Here is an 18,014-nt window from a genome sequence, read left to right as displayed (position 1 = left end):
TTGTATCTGTTAGAGCTACCTATATTGATGTAAAAGTATTACCTGCTGCAGGCCTTAGAGATTTTTATAGCCTTCAATTTATGTTCAAATATAATAATGAATTATTACCGTCTTGCTTTTCAGGAATGCTAAAAGCTAGATCTTCGATTCATGATCATGAAACTCGCCAAAGGGAAAATTTACATGCCCCGCTCGTGGTGTCTGCCAGGTCGACATTCTCGCCTATTTATAGGGGATTAAAGTTGTGGAATGGGGTTAATAAAGAGTTAAGAGAAATAGGGGATCTGAAGGAATTTAAAAATAAAATAAAAGGAATGTTATATGAGAAATATGATTTTTAAATTTTTTTTTTTTTTTTTTTTTTTTTTTTTTTGTTTTGTTTTTTTTTTTTTTTATGTACCTGGAGGACAAGTATGGTGATTTTGTGATTGGTGGTAGGAACTGCGTGCGAAGGGGAATGATTTTTCTTTTATTTTATTTTTTTTAGGCCTAGGTTGTATATTTCTGTTGTGAATATGAAATTTTGATATATGCCTACCCTTAGGACAACCTGACCCCAGGTTCTTGGGTCGGTAGTGAGTAAAATGTATTGTCCTTGTGTGTGTTAATAAATTACTATTACTACAAAAAAAAAATATTGAAAAAAGAAAAAAAGACACACATGGTAGGATATAACAGAGGAGGCCACCCCAGCACGAGAACGCCACAACAAATTTCATACTAAAATCCAAATTCACCAATCCCAACATCCAGGCAAAGAACAATTTTTGAAATATGTTTTTTCAAAGAAAATCGGCTCTTGAATCTTGGGGACGCATCTATTAAATTAAATTTATTTGCAATGTGAGGAATCTGGTATCTGATTGAGAATCTAGCTCTTTCAGATTTAATTGGGGGAAGGCGATACTTCTTGGAGCGGATGTGGTGGGCAGGAGAAATGGGAGTCTCAATTATGCCCAGATCATGGAAATAATTTGCCGAAGATTGGATATCATAATACCACATTGCTGTATGCAGGTCTTTCAGTTGTTTGAGATTAAGTATATTGAGAAAAAGATATGAAGTTTGGGTTTCTGAAAGATTCTGAAGCCTCACTGGGCGATGAACAAAAGTACCCAGGATTCTAACCGCCTTATTTTGAATTATCTGAAGAGGTTAGAGATGGACCATAAATGTGTTGAGGTATATTACAGGGCAATATTTAAAACATGATTCAATTAGAGAATGATATAAAATTTTAAGGATGGAAAAAGGAAATACATGTTTCATTCTATGAAGACAACCTAAGTTATGGGCAAATTTCAATCTCAAATAATCAGAATGCTTACGGAAAGATAAAAGCTCATCAAGAATAATCCCAAGGTAACGAAATGAATTTACTCTTTTTATCCTACATTAGTTTACAATTAACTCTTCTATGGTAATTTTATCTACTGCCCGCTGTGACCGCCCAAAAATCATGAATTCAGTTTTAGAAAAGTTCGGAGCCAGGTAGTTACATGCAAACCATTTATTCAAAGAATTCATTGCTGTCACCATTTTCTCAGCCAACAAAGATGGGGTTTTAGCTTTTACTGTCACTGCCGTATCATCTGCAAAAATTACTGCTAAACTACTATCTTGGGGCAAACACCTCGAATGGTCATTTATATAAATAAAAATAGTAATGGCTCTAATACTGATCCCTGGGGGACTCCAGTATCATCAATCAAAATATGGCTAGAAAGTTGCCCATTTACTTCTACCTGAATTTTTCGACCATGCAAGTAAGATTTTATTAGATCTAGGACTTTACCTCTAATACCTACATGATTAGTTTTCTCCAATAAAATTTCATGGTTTAGCGTATCAAGTGCCTTTTTTATATCATAGAAAAAAGTAGATACATAATTTTCATCATTTAATGAATCATTAATCTCCAAAATTAGCGCTGCAATAGCTTGTTCAGTAGAATGAACCGCCCTGAATCCAAACTGATTTTTAGTAAATAAATTCCTTTTATCAAAATACGAGACAATTTTTTTTTGAATAATTTTTTCAATAACCTTAGATATAGGGGAAAGAATAGCTATTGGGCGATAGTTACCTATATCTGTCTTATCACCTTTCTTATGAATTGGAATAACTCGTGCAGATTTCCATACTTCCGGAAAGATCCCTGATGACATAGATGCATTTAAAATATGAAGCAACGGGACGTGAATTACACATGCAAGTTCTTTGAGAATATTTGTGGAGAGCCCATCTAGACCTAGAGAATTACCACTCTTTAGATTCATGATTACTTTCTGAAACTCACCGAAAGTGACAGGGGCCAGGAACATACTGGAGTTTTCGGATGGCGGGAGATATTCTTTATATGAATGAGATGGAGATTCAGGGGATTTCAGGTCAACGGTAGAACTAATATGAGAAAAATAATGACAAAAATATTCTGCAACAACATCCTTCCCCTTTAACTCAACACCATTTTATTTATGATCACTTCAGGGTGTGGATTTTTAATATTATTTCCAATTTTTTTCTTAATTAATGTCCATGTAGTCCGAGGTGAATCAGATTTTTTAAATGCATTTTCATAATACATTTGTTCACTTGTTCTGAGAGTTTTAACTAGCAAACTTTTATAATTTTTGAATCGCTGTACATTGTGAGCTGAGGGGTATTTCATTTTTATCTTATACAGTCTATTTTTTTCCTTGATAGATTTTAAAAATGATGGACTTATCCAAGGTTGTTTGGGTGAGGTTCTTTTCCGGTATGTAGTTTTAAATGGGCAATGAAGGTCCAGTTTTTCATTCAAAATTCGATAAAATATATCTAAAGATATGTTGGGGTCATTCTCATTAATAACTTCACTCCATCCTACATAGCTAAGATTAGATTTCAATTCATTCATATTTACTTGTGAAAAGATTCTCCTCTTCATATGATTTTCTTTATTGACTATCTTTTGCACTTTGAAGTCAGACATTAAAATACAATGGTCAGATGTATCCTCCATAACCACGAATGTAGCCTCACATGGATAAAGTGCAAAAATTTTATCAATCAGAGTAAAAGAAAAATTTGTTATGCGTGTCGGAATAAAACATACTGGGTTCGTACCATGAGAAAGGTTACATTCCAAAAACTGAAGGACATGTCGGTCGATTCCTTGCTGTCTAGATGAGAGACATCCCATTAAATCAATATTGAAGTCCCCAAGGATTAAAAATGGCATTCGAATTTGATATCACACTTAACATATTTTCAAATTTATCAATAAAAAGCTGCAAAATATTGATGATGCGGGGAAAAAAGATTTAACCCCTGATTCGGCAAACAATCATCAAGTACCAGCAGTAAAATCTCAGTGACAAAAAGCGATTTAAGACTTCACTCAGTGCAAAATCTGAGCTTCTTTGTTCGAAAAAGACAGAATTCAAAGCTGTATAACAACTTTTTGGAACATGTTTTTCTGAAAGAAAACTACGATAGAATTTCGAATCCATGTGATTGTCGAATCAGAGAATACCAATGAGCAAAATTCTGAGAAAGACATTCTGCTCAGAACAATTATATCAAACTGTTTTTTTTTCAAACATCAGAGCTGACTTCTTTGTGTGTAGGTGACGTGATTCATGCTTCATTACATGACTGCGTCGGTAGTAAAAATTTTTGCCATTTCGCAAATTTTGCGAAACTTGGCACAGCATACATAATGTCTGTAAAAAGGTAGTTGAATTTTGTCCTGGTAGTCTTATGAAAAATTACAGTATCCACAATGGACCATCCATCAAACTCTTCGTATGATGGAGGCTATTGTCTTATAATCCAAATACGCATGATATCCAATTTCTCCGCGGACCCTTGGGATTGATATAGGTTGAAAGTAACATGCACTTAAATGCAATTTTACATTTAAAGTTCTATTTTCTTTTTAAACGTTTCCAAAATAATAAACTATTTCACATTGAATTATGCTAAGGAGTTAGATGCATACTCAATGACTAAAATTATGCTGAAAGAATAGTATTGACAGACAAATTTTAATATTTTACGGCAAAACTCAGGAGCGGGGATTTGATCCCAAGCCACTATGAATTTGGGGTTGGAAGGGGTCATAATAAAGAGGAAGATCTAAAAAAATTATCTATCAAAAGGTAATAAGTTGATTTTTTCACTTCTTTCATTCTCTAACAATACGTAAGTTTAAAGTATCTTTTGTTTTTAGCTATTCAGTCTTAAATTATCTACTGATTTCGTATTTGGTTTTAATCCGAATGAGAATCTTCAACTAGCTCAAATCTATGGTGTTGATTTTCAAACAGTTCGTGGTAACGAACTGTAAGTAAGGGGCGACTCGGCTCAATAGTAAAAGAAACTCTAAAAAACTGAATTTTGATATTGATATATACATCAAAAGAATCATCTTATTATGCTGATTCCAAATATATAAGAGCCATTAAGTTTAGTGTTGCCCATCAAAATTTACGAGCCTGAGAATATTTGCTTGATTTTTGAAATAGGAGGGAAACACCCCCTAAAATTCAAGGAATCTTAATGAAAATCCCACCATCAGATTCAACGTACCTGAAAACCCCACTATAAACGTTTCGAGCTCATATATACAAAATGTGGAATTTTGCTTTTTTGCCAGAAGACAGATCACGGATGCGGGTTTAATTGTTTTTTTGTTGTTTTTTTTTCCATGGGTGATTGTACTGAAATAATTGAAGTTAAAAGTTCAAAGTTCTTTTAATTCATTCGAACGGAAGTTAAAAGTTCTAGTGCCCTTTAAAGTGACAAAAAAATTCAAGGGCAACTGGCCCCCTCCCACGCCCACTTATTTCCCGAAATTATCTGATCAAAACTTGAGTCGCCATTTTTTTCCACTATAGTGTAAAGATCAAATAACTATGCCTTTAGGGGTGAAATGACCCCCACAGTCCGTGGGATGAGACCTGTTAGTTATGAAATTCGCCCATTGTTTACGTGTACTATTTGTTATTTATTTATTTATTTATAACCCATCACACAGACAACAAAAAAGACGGAGTACAGCAAAGACAAAAGAAAGAAAAATACACTTGAATAAAGGTAAATGCACCCACTACATAAGAGCAATAACTTCTTCTAATGACAGTGCGTAGCATGAACTATAGCTGGAGAATCGCATACAACTAGTGACTAATAATTTTCCTGTTAAACTGTTGTATTTGTTTTTTTATTGTAAGCATGGGATCAGCTATTTGTATTTTCTGATCAGGTAAGTGTTGCGTGTCTAGGGTGGAAATCTTAGTAGGTATTTCGTGTATTTAAAGAATATCGACCGTAATTTGAGCTTCGTAGTTTGCAGGAATTTTCGACAGAATAGGTTAAGGTGTAAAAGGTGAGGGAGTAACAAATCAGTGTAGAGCCCCGACAGGTTCACTTAGTTAAAACTGTATTTCTTTACTATTATTTTGCTATATGCAAAGCTCGTTCGTTTCTCGAGATGTTTAATGAGTAGTGCTCTTGTGTGCTTTAGTATCTGGCCATTCAGGCCAGTTGAACAATAGCACTTTCGACTTCGAAGTGTTGAATTCAAGACCAATAGCTGCATGCTCTCTTACAAAAATTTTAAAATTTGCTTCAATTCTTCCAAGTTCACGGACAATGTTTAATAGGTCATCAGCAAAGCAAACTAGGGAAAGATCTATACTTTTATAAATACAAGATTTTAGATAATTTTCTTGTGCAGGAATCACGCTATTATTGAAATCTGGAGCAGAAGTAGGTGCGCCTTGACGAGCACCCTTCTTTACTGGGATTCTAACAGAATCTGTTTGCTTCTCATACTTGATCTTGATTTCGACCTCGAGGTTTTCATACATGTCACTCAGGGGTAGGAGTGTGTCATATTGGACGCCGTGCTTTGCCATTTCAAGTACAATCTGTTCGTGCATTAATGAGTCAAAAGCTCGTCGTATATAACGTATGCCAAGAGCGACAGATTCGCCAGAATTTTCGGCATCCAATAGTACTGAAACTACCGCACTTAAAGCATGTCTACAACCAAGCTCAGGCTGGAAACCGAACTGGATAGGCGGTGTGTAGCGTTTCGTATTAATTTCCTCAATAATCAAAAGTTCGAATATCTTGCAAAAAGTGATAGATACTGTTATAGGTCAAAATGATGCGCATTCCCCAGGAGCCTTTCCCTTTTTTGGTACCGGTGTAAGACTTCCAACGCAGAACGTTGTAGGAACAATACCTTGTGCAAAAACCATCTGGAATAAGAGGGTCAAATGTTCAATAAGCAGAAACGACGGGTGTTGTTGGTGGACTGCAGAAATTTTGTCAATACCTTGTGATCTGTTTTTTTTTTAAGATAACGGATGGCGTTCCAAATGTCATAAACGGATAGAACACGATCGGTGTGACTTGTATGTGATAGTTTATTGAGATGATTTATTGAGGTTATTGAGATGATATTTGAATTTTGTGCTTTTTTCTGGACACAGGGGTGAAAACTCTTGTTTATAGTGTGCTTTCCATGACTCTAAGGGGATTGACGATGCATCAGTGGCTGGTTTTTTATCTTGCATGGACCTCCAGATATTATTGGGGTTTCGCAGAGCAATTTTCGATGACTTACTAATAATTTCTGCGCGATGGTTAGCTAGCTCTTTGGTAAACTTAAGTTTGGTGCGAAGCCGGATTTAATTTACTATTCCGGTTCGTGGACATCCACAATCTTTCCATATAGAGAGCCAAAATTTTGCCTTATCATACGCTTCAACTAAAGCCGCATTTTCTGACCAACCCTTTACTTGTGTTCCTGTTTTGATTCGTTTTGGCACTGTTGTTTCCTCAGCTAGACGAAGTGCCTGTGACAACTGAGCAGTGTATGTTTTAAGCTGAATTCGCACTTCCTTTTCGCGTCTAGGAGAGGATTGTATTAACAGATTATATGGAACTTTTATTTTTGATATAATGCTATCACATACGTGATTGTAAAGGAAGGGATCCTTTTTATTCCAATCCGTAAGCTCTACCCATTTCTGCGATCTTACTTTTTGACTAGATTGGCGAGTGCTTGAAGAGGGAGGTCCTATATTCAATTTTATTGAGAAGTGGTCCGAAGAAAAAGGAGTATCAAAGACGCGCACTTGAGAGGAGGAAAGCTGTTTTGAACAAATCACACGGTCAAGATCAGATGTGGAACCTGTGCAATGTATGTATGTGAATTTGTGTGTTTTGCCTGACACGATAAACGAGTCCTCAAGTAAACCGTAAATCATATTTTCCCGAACACTAGATTGAATACCATCAATCTTGTTGACATTAGCACTCAGTGAGCAATTAGAATCACCTGAAATAACCGTAGGGAGTTTCCTACGTTTAGCTAGTAGAAGGCACTCTGATAGTTTAGCGATACTTCTGACAAAAAGCGAATCTGAATGGTCATTCCGGTAATCTGTCGGCAGATACACGTTAATTACTACTAAATTACCACCTACTTGCACTGCAAGGATATTTTGCGTTGAGAATAAAATCTTTGACTCAATATCTCGCCGAACATAAGTTACAAGTCCACCAGAGGGTCGACCAAGGGCGTGCTTACGCTCTGCAGAAACAGCACACATTAAATGAGACTGAAAAGTGTCTAACTGATTCTACAGATAATGGAAGGGCAAATTTCTCTTGAACACTTACAGTATGGCTGGTTTTCAGCATTTCAGCTATTATTAAAGATCGGTCAGCAAAGTTGCCGGAGGAAATTTCCGGGGGGCAGGGGTGAATTCTCCAGGGAAAACTTTACACCGGGGGGATTTAACAGAATTCTTTTACGAAATTATTTTTAATTGTCTTAAATTCTCTTTGCCAACTCAATTTTGCATGGGGAGACTGTCCGGGGGCTATTTTCCGTATGTTATGATTTCCGGAAAATATTTCCGCGGAAGGGGGTATTTCTGGAGTGATCGAGAAACCACTTAGATATTAAAGTCTTTTTTAAAAGAAAATAAGCGAAGGATAGTATTTCAGGCTGAATCGTCCGTAAGGAATTTTATGGGAAGGGGGATTTTCAGCAAGAACGGAACTGCCTGGAGGGAACTTGAAGGGGGGGGCTTTAATTTACGTAGGATGAAATTTTCATTGAGGAGTTTCCCGTGAGGGCGGGTTTATTTCATGGAGGGTGAGCAAGATTTACCTGCATTATTTGAAAAACGAACAGAAATTAAATAACAAAAACAAGCTTTTAAACTGAATGTAAAAAGCAACATTAAAACTCAAAACGAACAGAAATTAAGACGAACAGCATAAAGAGCAAGGTATTGAGGAGGGGGCCGTCCTTTAAGTTTTAATGTTGCTTATTACTTTCAAGTAAAAAAAACTTGTTTTGTATTTAATTCCAAGAAGGGACAAACATCCACTATCCCACCAAATTCAATTCTATCCTTTCAAAATCTTACAACAGATGTTGGTTTTTGATGGATGTTAGAATCGTCCGTCCAAATTTTGGTTACGTTAGGATCGTTTTACAACAGCAAATCAAAAAAAAAAAAAAATCAGGGAATCCAGTGTATGTTCTGGATATCTTGGGCTTCCCAAAAGCGGTCAAGATGACAAGAGCAGTGTTAGAAACACGACAAACATTGGCACAATTACCGTGATTAAGGGTCAATTGAATCATGCAAACAAGGACAAAAATATAGTGGACCAGAAAACAGATTTTATCGACCATCTAGGCATTTGTGCCGAGCATTTTTACCGACCAAGATTGAGATTTTAGTAGCATAACCGTTAATTGGACAAAACCATGGCAATCAGTTCATATTAAACCCAACACGCAGGTAGCTCCTGGCATTTAGGTGCAATTGTCCGTGGGTGTGTTTGTCCAGAAACCGTCTTCTTGTGCCTGAATCTACGGATTAAGATATTAATTTTGCCACGATACTTTATGATGCCAGTGCAATATTAGCAATCAAAACCACTACTCTTTTATACCCCCTTTTTGTAAATAAAATAATATAAGCAGGTGATTGGGCACAGGAAAACTTACAACGGACACTATTAAACAAAACGTGATAGCGCAGGGGTAAGAATACTTGCTTGCGGCTGTGAAAACTTAGGTTCGAATCTTATATAAGACATATTTTAGTCTTGAAGAAACCTAAGGATTTTTTAGTTTTAGAGAAGACTTTTATTTTTCTTTAAGAGATTTTATTTTACACTCGTTTTTAGAATGGACTAAAAAGTAGCAGATCGTTTTTTCTCAAGAATCTATTAATATAAATGAAAGCTAGGGGTACAAAATTTGATTGGGCCTTACGTAATTCGATCCTTTTAACTCGTTTTCCTGAGTTCACCAACTGTTTTCATTTATGCAATTATAACTTATATCATTTTGACATCTATGTTATTAAAAGCCAAGGACTCTCTATCGTATGTAAAAAGTATCTTTTCTATTAATACCGCCTTTTTACCGAACGGAGCTGACGTTTCGATGACATCGTTATTAGTCGTCAAAATTGTGGGATTCATGACAAACTCAAAATTCACCCCAATCAGGGCTCTTAGTGGTATATTTTATGCACTCGATCTTTTTTTATTGATTGACAAAGCCAATTCTAGGAGAGAAGTATCTTAAATTACCTTCTCATATTTGACGCCTAGACATTCAGTGCAAATGTGATAAAATGTGCACTCAGGCGATACGACAAGCTCACTTTGAAGGTAACAAAATCAATTCAGTACAACAAAAAACTATCAAAACATTACATAAATATATTTTATACTTTGAAACACTTCGAATCAAGTGTTTCACTGTGTAATATCTCTACTATTAATCTTTGCATTTAAATTCTGTGAACCCTCGAATGAATAAATTTGGTGTATGAAGCTTTAAATATCTATACTAACGGTTTATTTTGCATAAGCAATAGTAATAAGATTAATTTATTTTTTACCAACTAGTTCAAAAAAGTAGAGTTATAAAAAGAAAGAAAAATCCTCAAAAGACAAAAAATACGTTAAAAATAAATTGAATTCCGAAATAAAATGGTGAAACGGACCAAGATTTGACGGTGCATAGTTTGATAATTTAAAACTTAATGTTTGAGATGTTTAAATGACATCTGTTACTGAACATGAAGTGATTAACTTACTATTACTGGAAAGTCAAGAGAGGTAAAACAAAATTTAATATATCGGTAATAGTCGATCTTGGTTCATTGGATAATTTTTTTATAACTGTGGTTACATTTAGTACATTTCCCATAGTCTTAAGAAACATATACCAATTTTCCACAGAATGTCTTATCCTTTTCATAAAATTTACCTGTTTCATCAGTATTTTTGAATTTAGCAAACCTAAAAACTAAATACCCATGAAAAAATTTTTTGCACGCTATTTATAATATTTTTAATTAAAGTCCAGTTACTCGTAAACATATATTTTTCTTCAAATAAAGACAAATATGAAGAAAAAAAATTACTATTAAAGGTAAAATTATTAGGAAAAAGAGACATTCGTGGTAATTTTCTTGGAGCGAACCACAGTATATAAATAATAGACAGTATGATCGTTCCCTATCTCACTCATTATAAAAACCCGGACCGAGGTGCGAGTGCTCCGGAGAAAGTAAAAACCTAAGCGACATTAGATCTTTTCACGGATAGAACAAGTCAGATTTTTTTTTTTTGAACGCAAAACTTGGCTTCAACGTTGTAACACTAATATTTTGAAGAAACTAATTTTAAATTAATATATTCCAATATATATATGAAAATCGGTAATTAGTAGTGCAATGTTATTATTAGATGTTTTTAGGAACTACAAGTAGATTTCGAAGTCTCGAGATGGTTTCAAAGGCATAGGCCTATATATATATATATATATATATATATATATATATATATATATATATATATATATATATATATATATATATATATATATATATATATATATATATATATATATATATATATATATATATATATATATATATATATATATATATATATATATATATATATATATATATATATATATATACATATATATATATATATATTTGTATGACCAACAGAGGAAACTTATACAGTTCTTTCTTATTGCTTTCACTTATATCGATAAACCATACCCATTTCTTATTGGTTTTTTTTTTTTTTTTTTTTTTTTTTTTTTTTTTTTGACCCAATTGTAAAAATTGAGAAAAAGCATAGTTAAAAACACTTCCTTGGTTTCTTCCAGTCTTAAACTTACACCCAGTAAAAATTACATTTCAAAACCTCCTCTTTTCTGGGACAACTTTTTCTCGGTTTATTAGTTTGAAGGCGTGTTTGCTTATTAGAACTTAGTTTGAAGAGCATTGATGTCACTCTTATGGCAAAACATTCTTTGAAATTAGGTGAAATGATGCTTTCGATACATCATTAAGAATTTTGATGATTGGCCAAGAGTAAAAAAATGTGCAAATAGATAAAGAAATACCCTATTTTAGCACTAGAAAATTTTTCCATTCTTGGGGGGGGATTTGCATATTTATAAGCTCACGGACTCTACGTTCTCCCAATTCTCTTCAAAAGGGTTTCTACATCCAATATTTACTGTTTGAGTAATTTTAGCATGATCTATTTTCTTACAACAAAGAGATTTTTGAAAGAAAAAGTTTCACTTCATTTTTTTTTCTTTCATTTTATTAAATATCCCCCTCCCCCCCCCCCCCCCCAAAAAAAATGTCCCGTAAATAAATTAGCTTATTTTTGTAATCTCTTATTCAGCCTGATATGCCCTTGGGATGAGAAAGCCGTTTAAGACCTATAGATAGTAATTAAAATGGTAAAACATCCTTTAAAATTAAGTAAAATGACGTTTTCGCGCCATTATTGAGAATTTCAATGAGAGACCATGAGCTAAAAAATTGCTTAGGGTTAAAAACAAAGAAAACTTAATTTTTAAGCCAATATCGGAAATGTTCATATTTTTGGGATATTTTATAAGTTTTGTAAATCTCGGGAGGCTACACCGTCCTGGTTCTCCCCAAAAGGATTGCTACATCTAATTGATTAAATCAATATGATTTACAATTGGGTTTATCAAGATCTATATGTTTTCAACAAAAAAGTATTTGAAATAAATATTTCACTTCATTTTTTTTTCATCTTTTGTTTCATTTTTCATATGAAAATGATTGTTTTTTCTGGAAGTGGAAAAATTAATACGATTTTTTTTTCTTTTAAACTAATACAGTGTCAAAAGAGAGTTTATATATCAAACAGCTTTCCAAATCTCGTATTAATATGCTATTGTAAGGTAGCATTTATAATGTTAAATTGAAGCATACACTGATACACCCTTTTGAAAATGTCCCTCATGACTACTCCTGGTAATGACGACGGTATCATAGATTCATAGTTTCCAGAAGAGAATTGCATTGATCCAGCCGCTGGCCTTGCAAAAGCAAAGGCGGCAAGAATCCTTCAGAAGATGTTTTGCATCCAATCTGTGCGGACTTACAATGAGATCAGAAATCGATTAGATTGAAAAAATGAGGTTATTTTTTATTCTATGGTTTATCTACTGTGCTTCTGGTCAATATGAGGAAAGTGAGAGTACTTCAGATTATGAAGATGGATATTCTGATGTAGACTATAATGAGAATCACAAAGACGGGCCAAGGGGAGGTATAGATCTAACTGACATTTTGGATAATAAAGTTGAAGCAAAGAAGTTTCTGGATGCATTAGAAAATAATAGCACTGACGATATGGATGATATTGAGGGAGATATCTTTGGTCCAATTCCAAAGATAAACTTCACACAAAATACAAGTGTCCCTGAATGGTGGGAATCAATGTTCTGGTCTAGAAGTACCCCTTGTGACCAATGGGGTCCATTGAGTCACTACTTTTTTCATATTGCGAATATTTTTCTATTATTTTCATACCTTGCACCGAATTCAATTTATGGTTTATTATACTTGAGGTTTATGGTTGCCACTGGTTGTGTGTTTTTCTCTCTATGGGGATATTTCATTCTATGTGCATTTGATACATTCTTGTGGAACGTTATTTTATCAGGAATTAATGTAATTTGCATTGCATCTATGTTATGGTATTTGAAGCCAGTCTGTCTTCCCCCTGAGTTGAATGAGGTAAGTAATTTTTTTAACTAGTTCGTATGATTTATGAGGCCCCTAGGCTACTATTAGGCCTACTTTGTAGCTAAAATTCATAACCTTCATTCTTAGTAATCATAAAGTAAGTTTAAGCTCTTGCAAAGGAACAGAAATATTGCTTAAAAATTGAAACATACTGTAACACAGACTTTAAGGGTAGTAAGGTCAGTGCTTTGGGTATCTTTAAGATTTTTTATAACGAAAAGGGTACAAACTGAAAGAAAAATGATCATGCTCTCACCGTGAATAGTCCATTATCTTACTATACATTTACTGCCTACAGTCGTCACAAACAGGTAGGGGTAATAGAGCCCCCACGGGAGTGTGCTTGGCCAAGCGATATAAATGGTTAAGTCCCTAAAATTCAGCGTGGAACGCCAAGACTTTTACGATTTTTAAGGGTTTTTTTCTATGATCATTACATTTTTACTGATCCAACCACAATTTTATTGAATTTTCGGTGTCGGGCGATACAGTATTCAGAAAAATTATATAGCTGAATTTGTTTTGGTCTCCCACCCACACAGGAACGCCTGTGTTTCCATGACTATAATATTAAAATTTAGATTGAAGGAACAGCCCATGCTACATCCTAAGAGCTAAGAACAAGAAGATGATTTTCTGACATATCTAGAAGACTGCACTCCCAGCAGGGCCAGATTTAAATCTTTGGTACCCCTAGGCCCAAGCATTTTTTTTTTTATCGGGGAGACACAGAGATTTACGGGAAATCCGCGAAAATTCGGGGATAGTGGGAGCCCTGAACAGAAGGCAACTGGGGAGTAATGAACCAAAACTAATGCAAGAGAGAGGTGATACCGAGCTCTCAGCTGTCATTCTTGGGAGACATCTGACAGTTTATAAACGGCTCAGGAATTCCTATGTTGTTTTAAAATCATTTTCCTGTGAACAAGCAGCGCAGCAGCAAAGTGCACCCGGCTCTTTGACGACAAATCATTTCAGTCCAGTTTTTGTTAAGAAAAAAAAAATCGCTCAGTGTTTTTTTATGCCCCTTGGCATTGGGTGCCCCTAGGCCTGGGTCTAGTGAGTCTATGCGTAAATCCTGGCCTGACTCCCAGAAAATTGCTTCCCGGGTGAATGAATTACGATTGCATAATTTATCCTGGATAGTTGTACCTAGATGAAAATTGTACGACAAGCCAAAGACGTTTAGAATTTAAATCTTAATGGGAAAAAATACTGAAGACAATCCAATTTACATTCTTGAAGACACAGCAAAGCATCAACAACGATAATAATTACTGTGTTTTCTCTTAAATATCTGTTACAAATTCATGGCGTTCGTTTTCTTTCCGCACATTAGAGAGGAAACATCAAATTAGGTATGCACATTTTTTCTACATGTAGCTTGAGGAAAGGCTGAGTTAGAATATTAACATAATTACCAGTTTTTTTTTTCAGGGGCTCCTAGAACCCCGCCGACACCACTTTGATTTGATATTCTTATAACTTTTAAATAAGAGATTAGACGCACCGTCAGTGTCTATTTTCTAATTTAGTACAATGGTACATACACCATTCTTTCTCTGACTGGCTATTTCTACCTATTTTATCGTTTGCCAAGCCAATAGGGCAAACATGCAGAAACTTGGTAAGGTCCATGGGCGGATCCAGGGGATGAGGGGGGGCGTCCCCCCTAACGTAGTCTAAAGTAGTGTAATTTACTTAATTAACGCAAGTTTGCGTTAATCAAACTTGCTTCTAACACGAGTTTATCGGATCAACCTATTTTGCGCCCCCCCCCCCCAAAAAAAAATCCTGGATCAGCCCCTGGTAAGGTCATAGTAGTCTTCCTACATGAAGAGACACCACGGATTGAGTACTTGAAGAACAGCATTGGGAGAAGCTGCACCGTAATTTATAATAGCCTCCCAAAGGATATTACTCTTGATAATTTGTGTATTGATTCCTTTAATAGAAAATTCAGCACACGCCTCTACTGTGTTACTCAGCCCTAAATTTAAAGCGGCCTGGTGCTATGAATTTCGCTAAAAAAGAAGAAGAAGAAGAAAAAGTCACTTTATTTCTGATATTCAAGCTAAATCTTAATGTTTTAATTAAGATTTATGAAATCTTAATTTAATCTTAATTAAATCTTAATTTTGTTCAGTAAAATTTCAAAGTAGAAGTTCACATATGGGTAATTAAGATCTAAGGATCGAAAATCAAAGTTATGAGCAAAAATGTGAAAAAATACAGAATATATTTTAAAAACTGTAAAACGGAACTAAAAAATTTCGGAGTGAATGTTCTAGGCATCGTTCAACCCAAGCCCAACTCCGAGGTCAAAGTCATTTGCTCCAGGGAAAATATTCATATAAGCAACAATTAACATACATTTTCTAATTAATCATTCTTTTAATACATATCAGCTTTGTTCCCATAATAAGCTCTGACACAGCAAGGAGGCCGAATCACAGTATGTTCAACTTTCATCTCACACTCGTCAATTTTAAATTAAAGAAAAGCCGCGCCTAGCAAACTTGATATGAAGAAAATTGCAAATTTTTATAATAGAATCAACCTACGCAAGGACAGCTATGCCAAATATCTTAGATATATGTATATTTGGAAACCAGTTGGCAAAAGTTTTTAGGCACTGAAACCTGTATATGCTTGTCCAAAAGGACTTACTTGGATAGATAGAAATATATTACTTTAGTTTATTGACACCTTAATGCAAGTTTACAATTGATTCTCATCTATTTTTCATGTGGCTAAAGTTGCTAAAATATAATTCAGTAGAAGAACTGGAGTTAGCATTTCGTTATTCTACTTAGCTTTTATGAATTATCCTACTTAGCCTGTATGGAGTGGCGTATGACAAAAATGAAGAAATAAAACAAAAACTAGTAATAAAAAGACAAAACCAGACGAGGTTATTTTTAAACCAGAGAATAAAACGAAAAAACATAGCAGATATTCTGTAAAGATTTCCGCTAAGCCCTCCTCAATACAAAAAAGAAAAAGAAGGTTTATTCGTAACAAACGGCTCTTAGTAACCAGCTGTACGCAAGTAGTGACTCGGCACAATAGTAGTCGAAACTCGACAAAACAAAATTGTGACAACAATAGATGCATAAAATTGGCTTTTCATGCTGATTCCAAATATATAAAATTATGTTTAACGTAGTCCATTAAAAGCTACGAGATTGAGGAAATTTAGCATCATTGAGCACCTTGAGCACCATTAGATAAGCATTTAAGAGAGTCTTAATGTAGAGGTTTCCACCTCCTATCTACAAAAATGTGGAATCTTGTATTTTTTTACCAGAGGAAAGAATAGGGATGCGCATTTTTTTTTCCCAATTGTGATCGTATTACACCAATTGTCCTATTCGAAACAGAGAGAGCTCATCGATTGGAATCAAAAGCTCTAGTGCCCTTTTTAAGTGAACCAAAAGATCGGAGAGTAACTAGCCCCCTCCCACGCCCATTTTTTCCTTAAAGATATCAGATCGAAATTTCTTGACAACCATTTGATTCAGCATAGATGAAAAGTCCATGCTTTTTGGTGATGACATCACTGTCCATAGTCCCTAGGGAAAGGTTGTAAGTTGAGGAATTTGCCAATATTGCTCATCCATAGTATTTGTTATTGGGAAATATACGGACATTTTTCGGAGTAATTTTGTGCAGGGAGGGTGGGGAACATTTTCCATGGGGATAATTTCACGTGAACAGGAAATTCTCCAGGGGGGGACTTTCCAGGAGAAATGTTGCAGGGGGGTGGGGATGGGGATTCCCTGGTATGATTTAAAAAACAGTCGGAAATTAAATAAAACAGGAGTTTTTTTCAGATGCAAGAAGCATCAAGTTTAAAGTTACCCATCAAAACTTACGAGCCTAAGAAAGTTCGCCCTATTTTCAAAACGAGAGGAAATATTCCCCAAAAGTCATGAAATCTTATTGAAATCGCACCATCAGATTCAGCATATCAGTGAACCATACTCTAGAGGTTTCAAGCTCTTATTTGTAAAAAATGTGGAATTTTGGGATTTTTTGCCAGAAGAAAGATCACAGATGCTTTTTTGTTCTTATTTTTCGTTCTTCCCTGGTGTGATGGTACCGAACCAATAGTCCTAGAAGATTGGGAGAGGGATTATTTAAAAGGAAATGAAAAGTACTAGTACCATTCTTAAGCGACCAAGAATATTGGAGGGCAACTGAACCCCCTCCCACGTCCCTTTTTCCCCTAATGCTAGCTAATCAAAATTTTGAGATAGCCATTTTGTTCAGCATAGTTGAAAAGTCCAATAACTATGCCTTTTGGGGTGATATATAACTCCCGAGAGCCCCCAGGGAAAGGACTGCAAGTTATAAATTTGTCCATTCTTTACATATAGTATTTGTTATTTGGAAGCATACTGAAATTTTTCTGCGGGGAGAATCTTGCGTGGGGAGGGAAGTTTCCAGGAGTGGGCTCTCAAGGGGACATTCTACACAGGGGAAATTTACCACAATTCTTATACGAAATTCGTTTTATTTATCTTACTTTCTCTTTGACGACTCAATTTTCCATATAGAGATTTTCTGGGGGAATTGTCAGAAGAAGTTTTCACTGGGGTTTGAATTCTCTGGCGGAATTTTCTGTTGAGTGGAATTTTCCGCGGGAGATATTCTCCACGGAGAAATGTTCTTGCGAGAAAACTTTCAATTGGAGGGAGCCTGGGAAATATTTTTCCGCATAGGAGAGATTTCCAGTATGAATTGAAAAATGATCAGAAATTAAATCTCCGTTTTATTCATCTGGCTTAGATCGCCTTCGATTGATAACTTCTGTGGTATTATGCCGGGGAAGTGACCAAAAATCTAAAATGCTGAGGTTTGCTTGAAAAG

General features: G+C 35.0%; 1 protein-coding gene across 4 annotated transcripts in view; it reads left to right on the top strand.

Moving 5' to 3' along the window:
• Positions 1-12,439: 12,439 nt before the first annotated feature.
• LOC148940059 (popeye domain-containing protein 1-A-like) overlaps positions 12,440-18,014 on the top strand; it is a 99,132-nt gene continuing 93,557 nt past the window's right edge. For 2 of the 4 annotated variants that reach the window (XR_016143452.1, XM_089105920.1), the window contains exon 1: positions 12,441-13,130. Coding sequence is in view for 2 of the 4 variants with exons in the window: in XM_089105920.1 (XP_088962046.1) it covers positions 12,525-13,130 (606 nt within the window). In the remaining 2 variants the exon portion in view is untranslated. Of the gene's footprint in view, positions 13,131-18,014 lie in introns of all 4 variants that reach the window. The other 2 variants (XR_016143453.1, XM_089105921.1) reach the window with 2 other exon arrangements.

Source organism: Artemia sp. Qi Xiang Cuo, chromosome 20, assembly GCF_049724085.1.
Source record: "Artemia sp. Qi Xiang Cuo chromosome 20, ASM4972408v1, whole genome shotgun sequence".
NCBI lineage: Eukaryota > Metazoa > Arthropoda > Branchiopoda > Anostraca > Artemiidae > Artemia > Artemia sp. Qi Xiang Cuo.
Note: the sequence above shows the minus strand (reverse complement) of the source record. Positions and strands in the feature narration are given on the sequence as shown.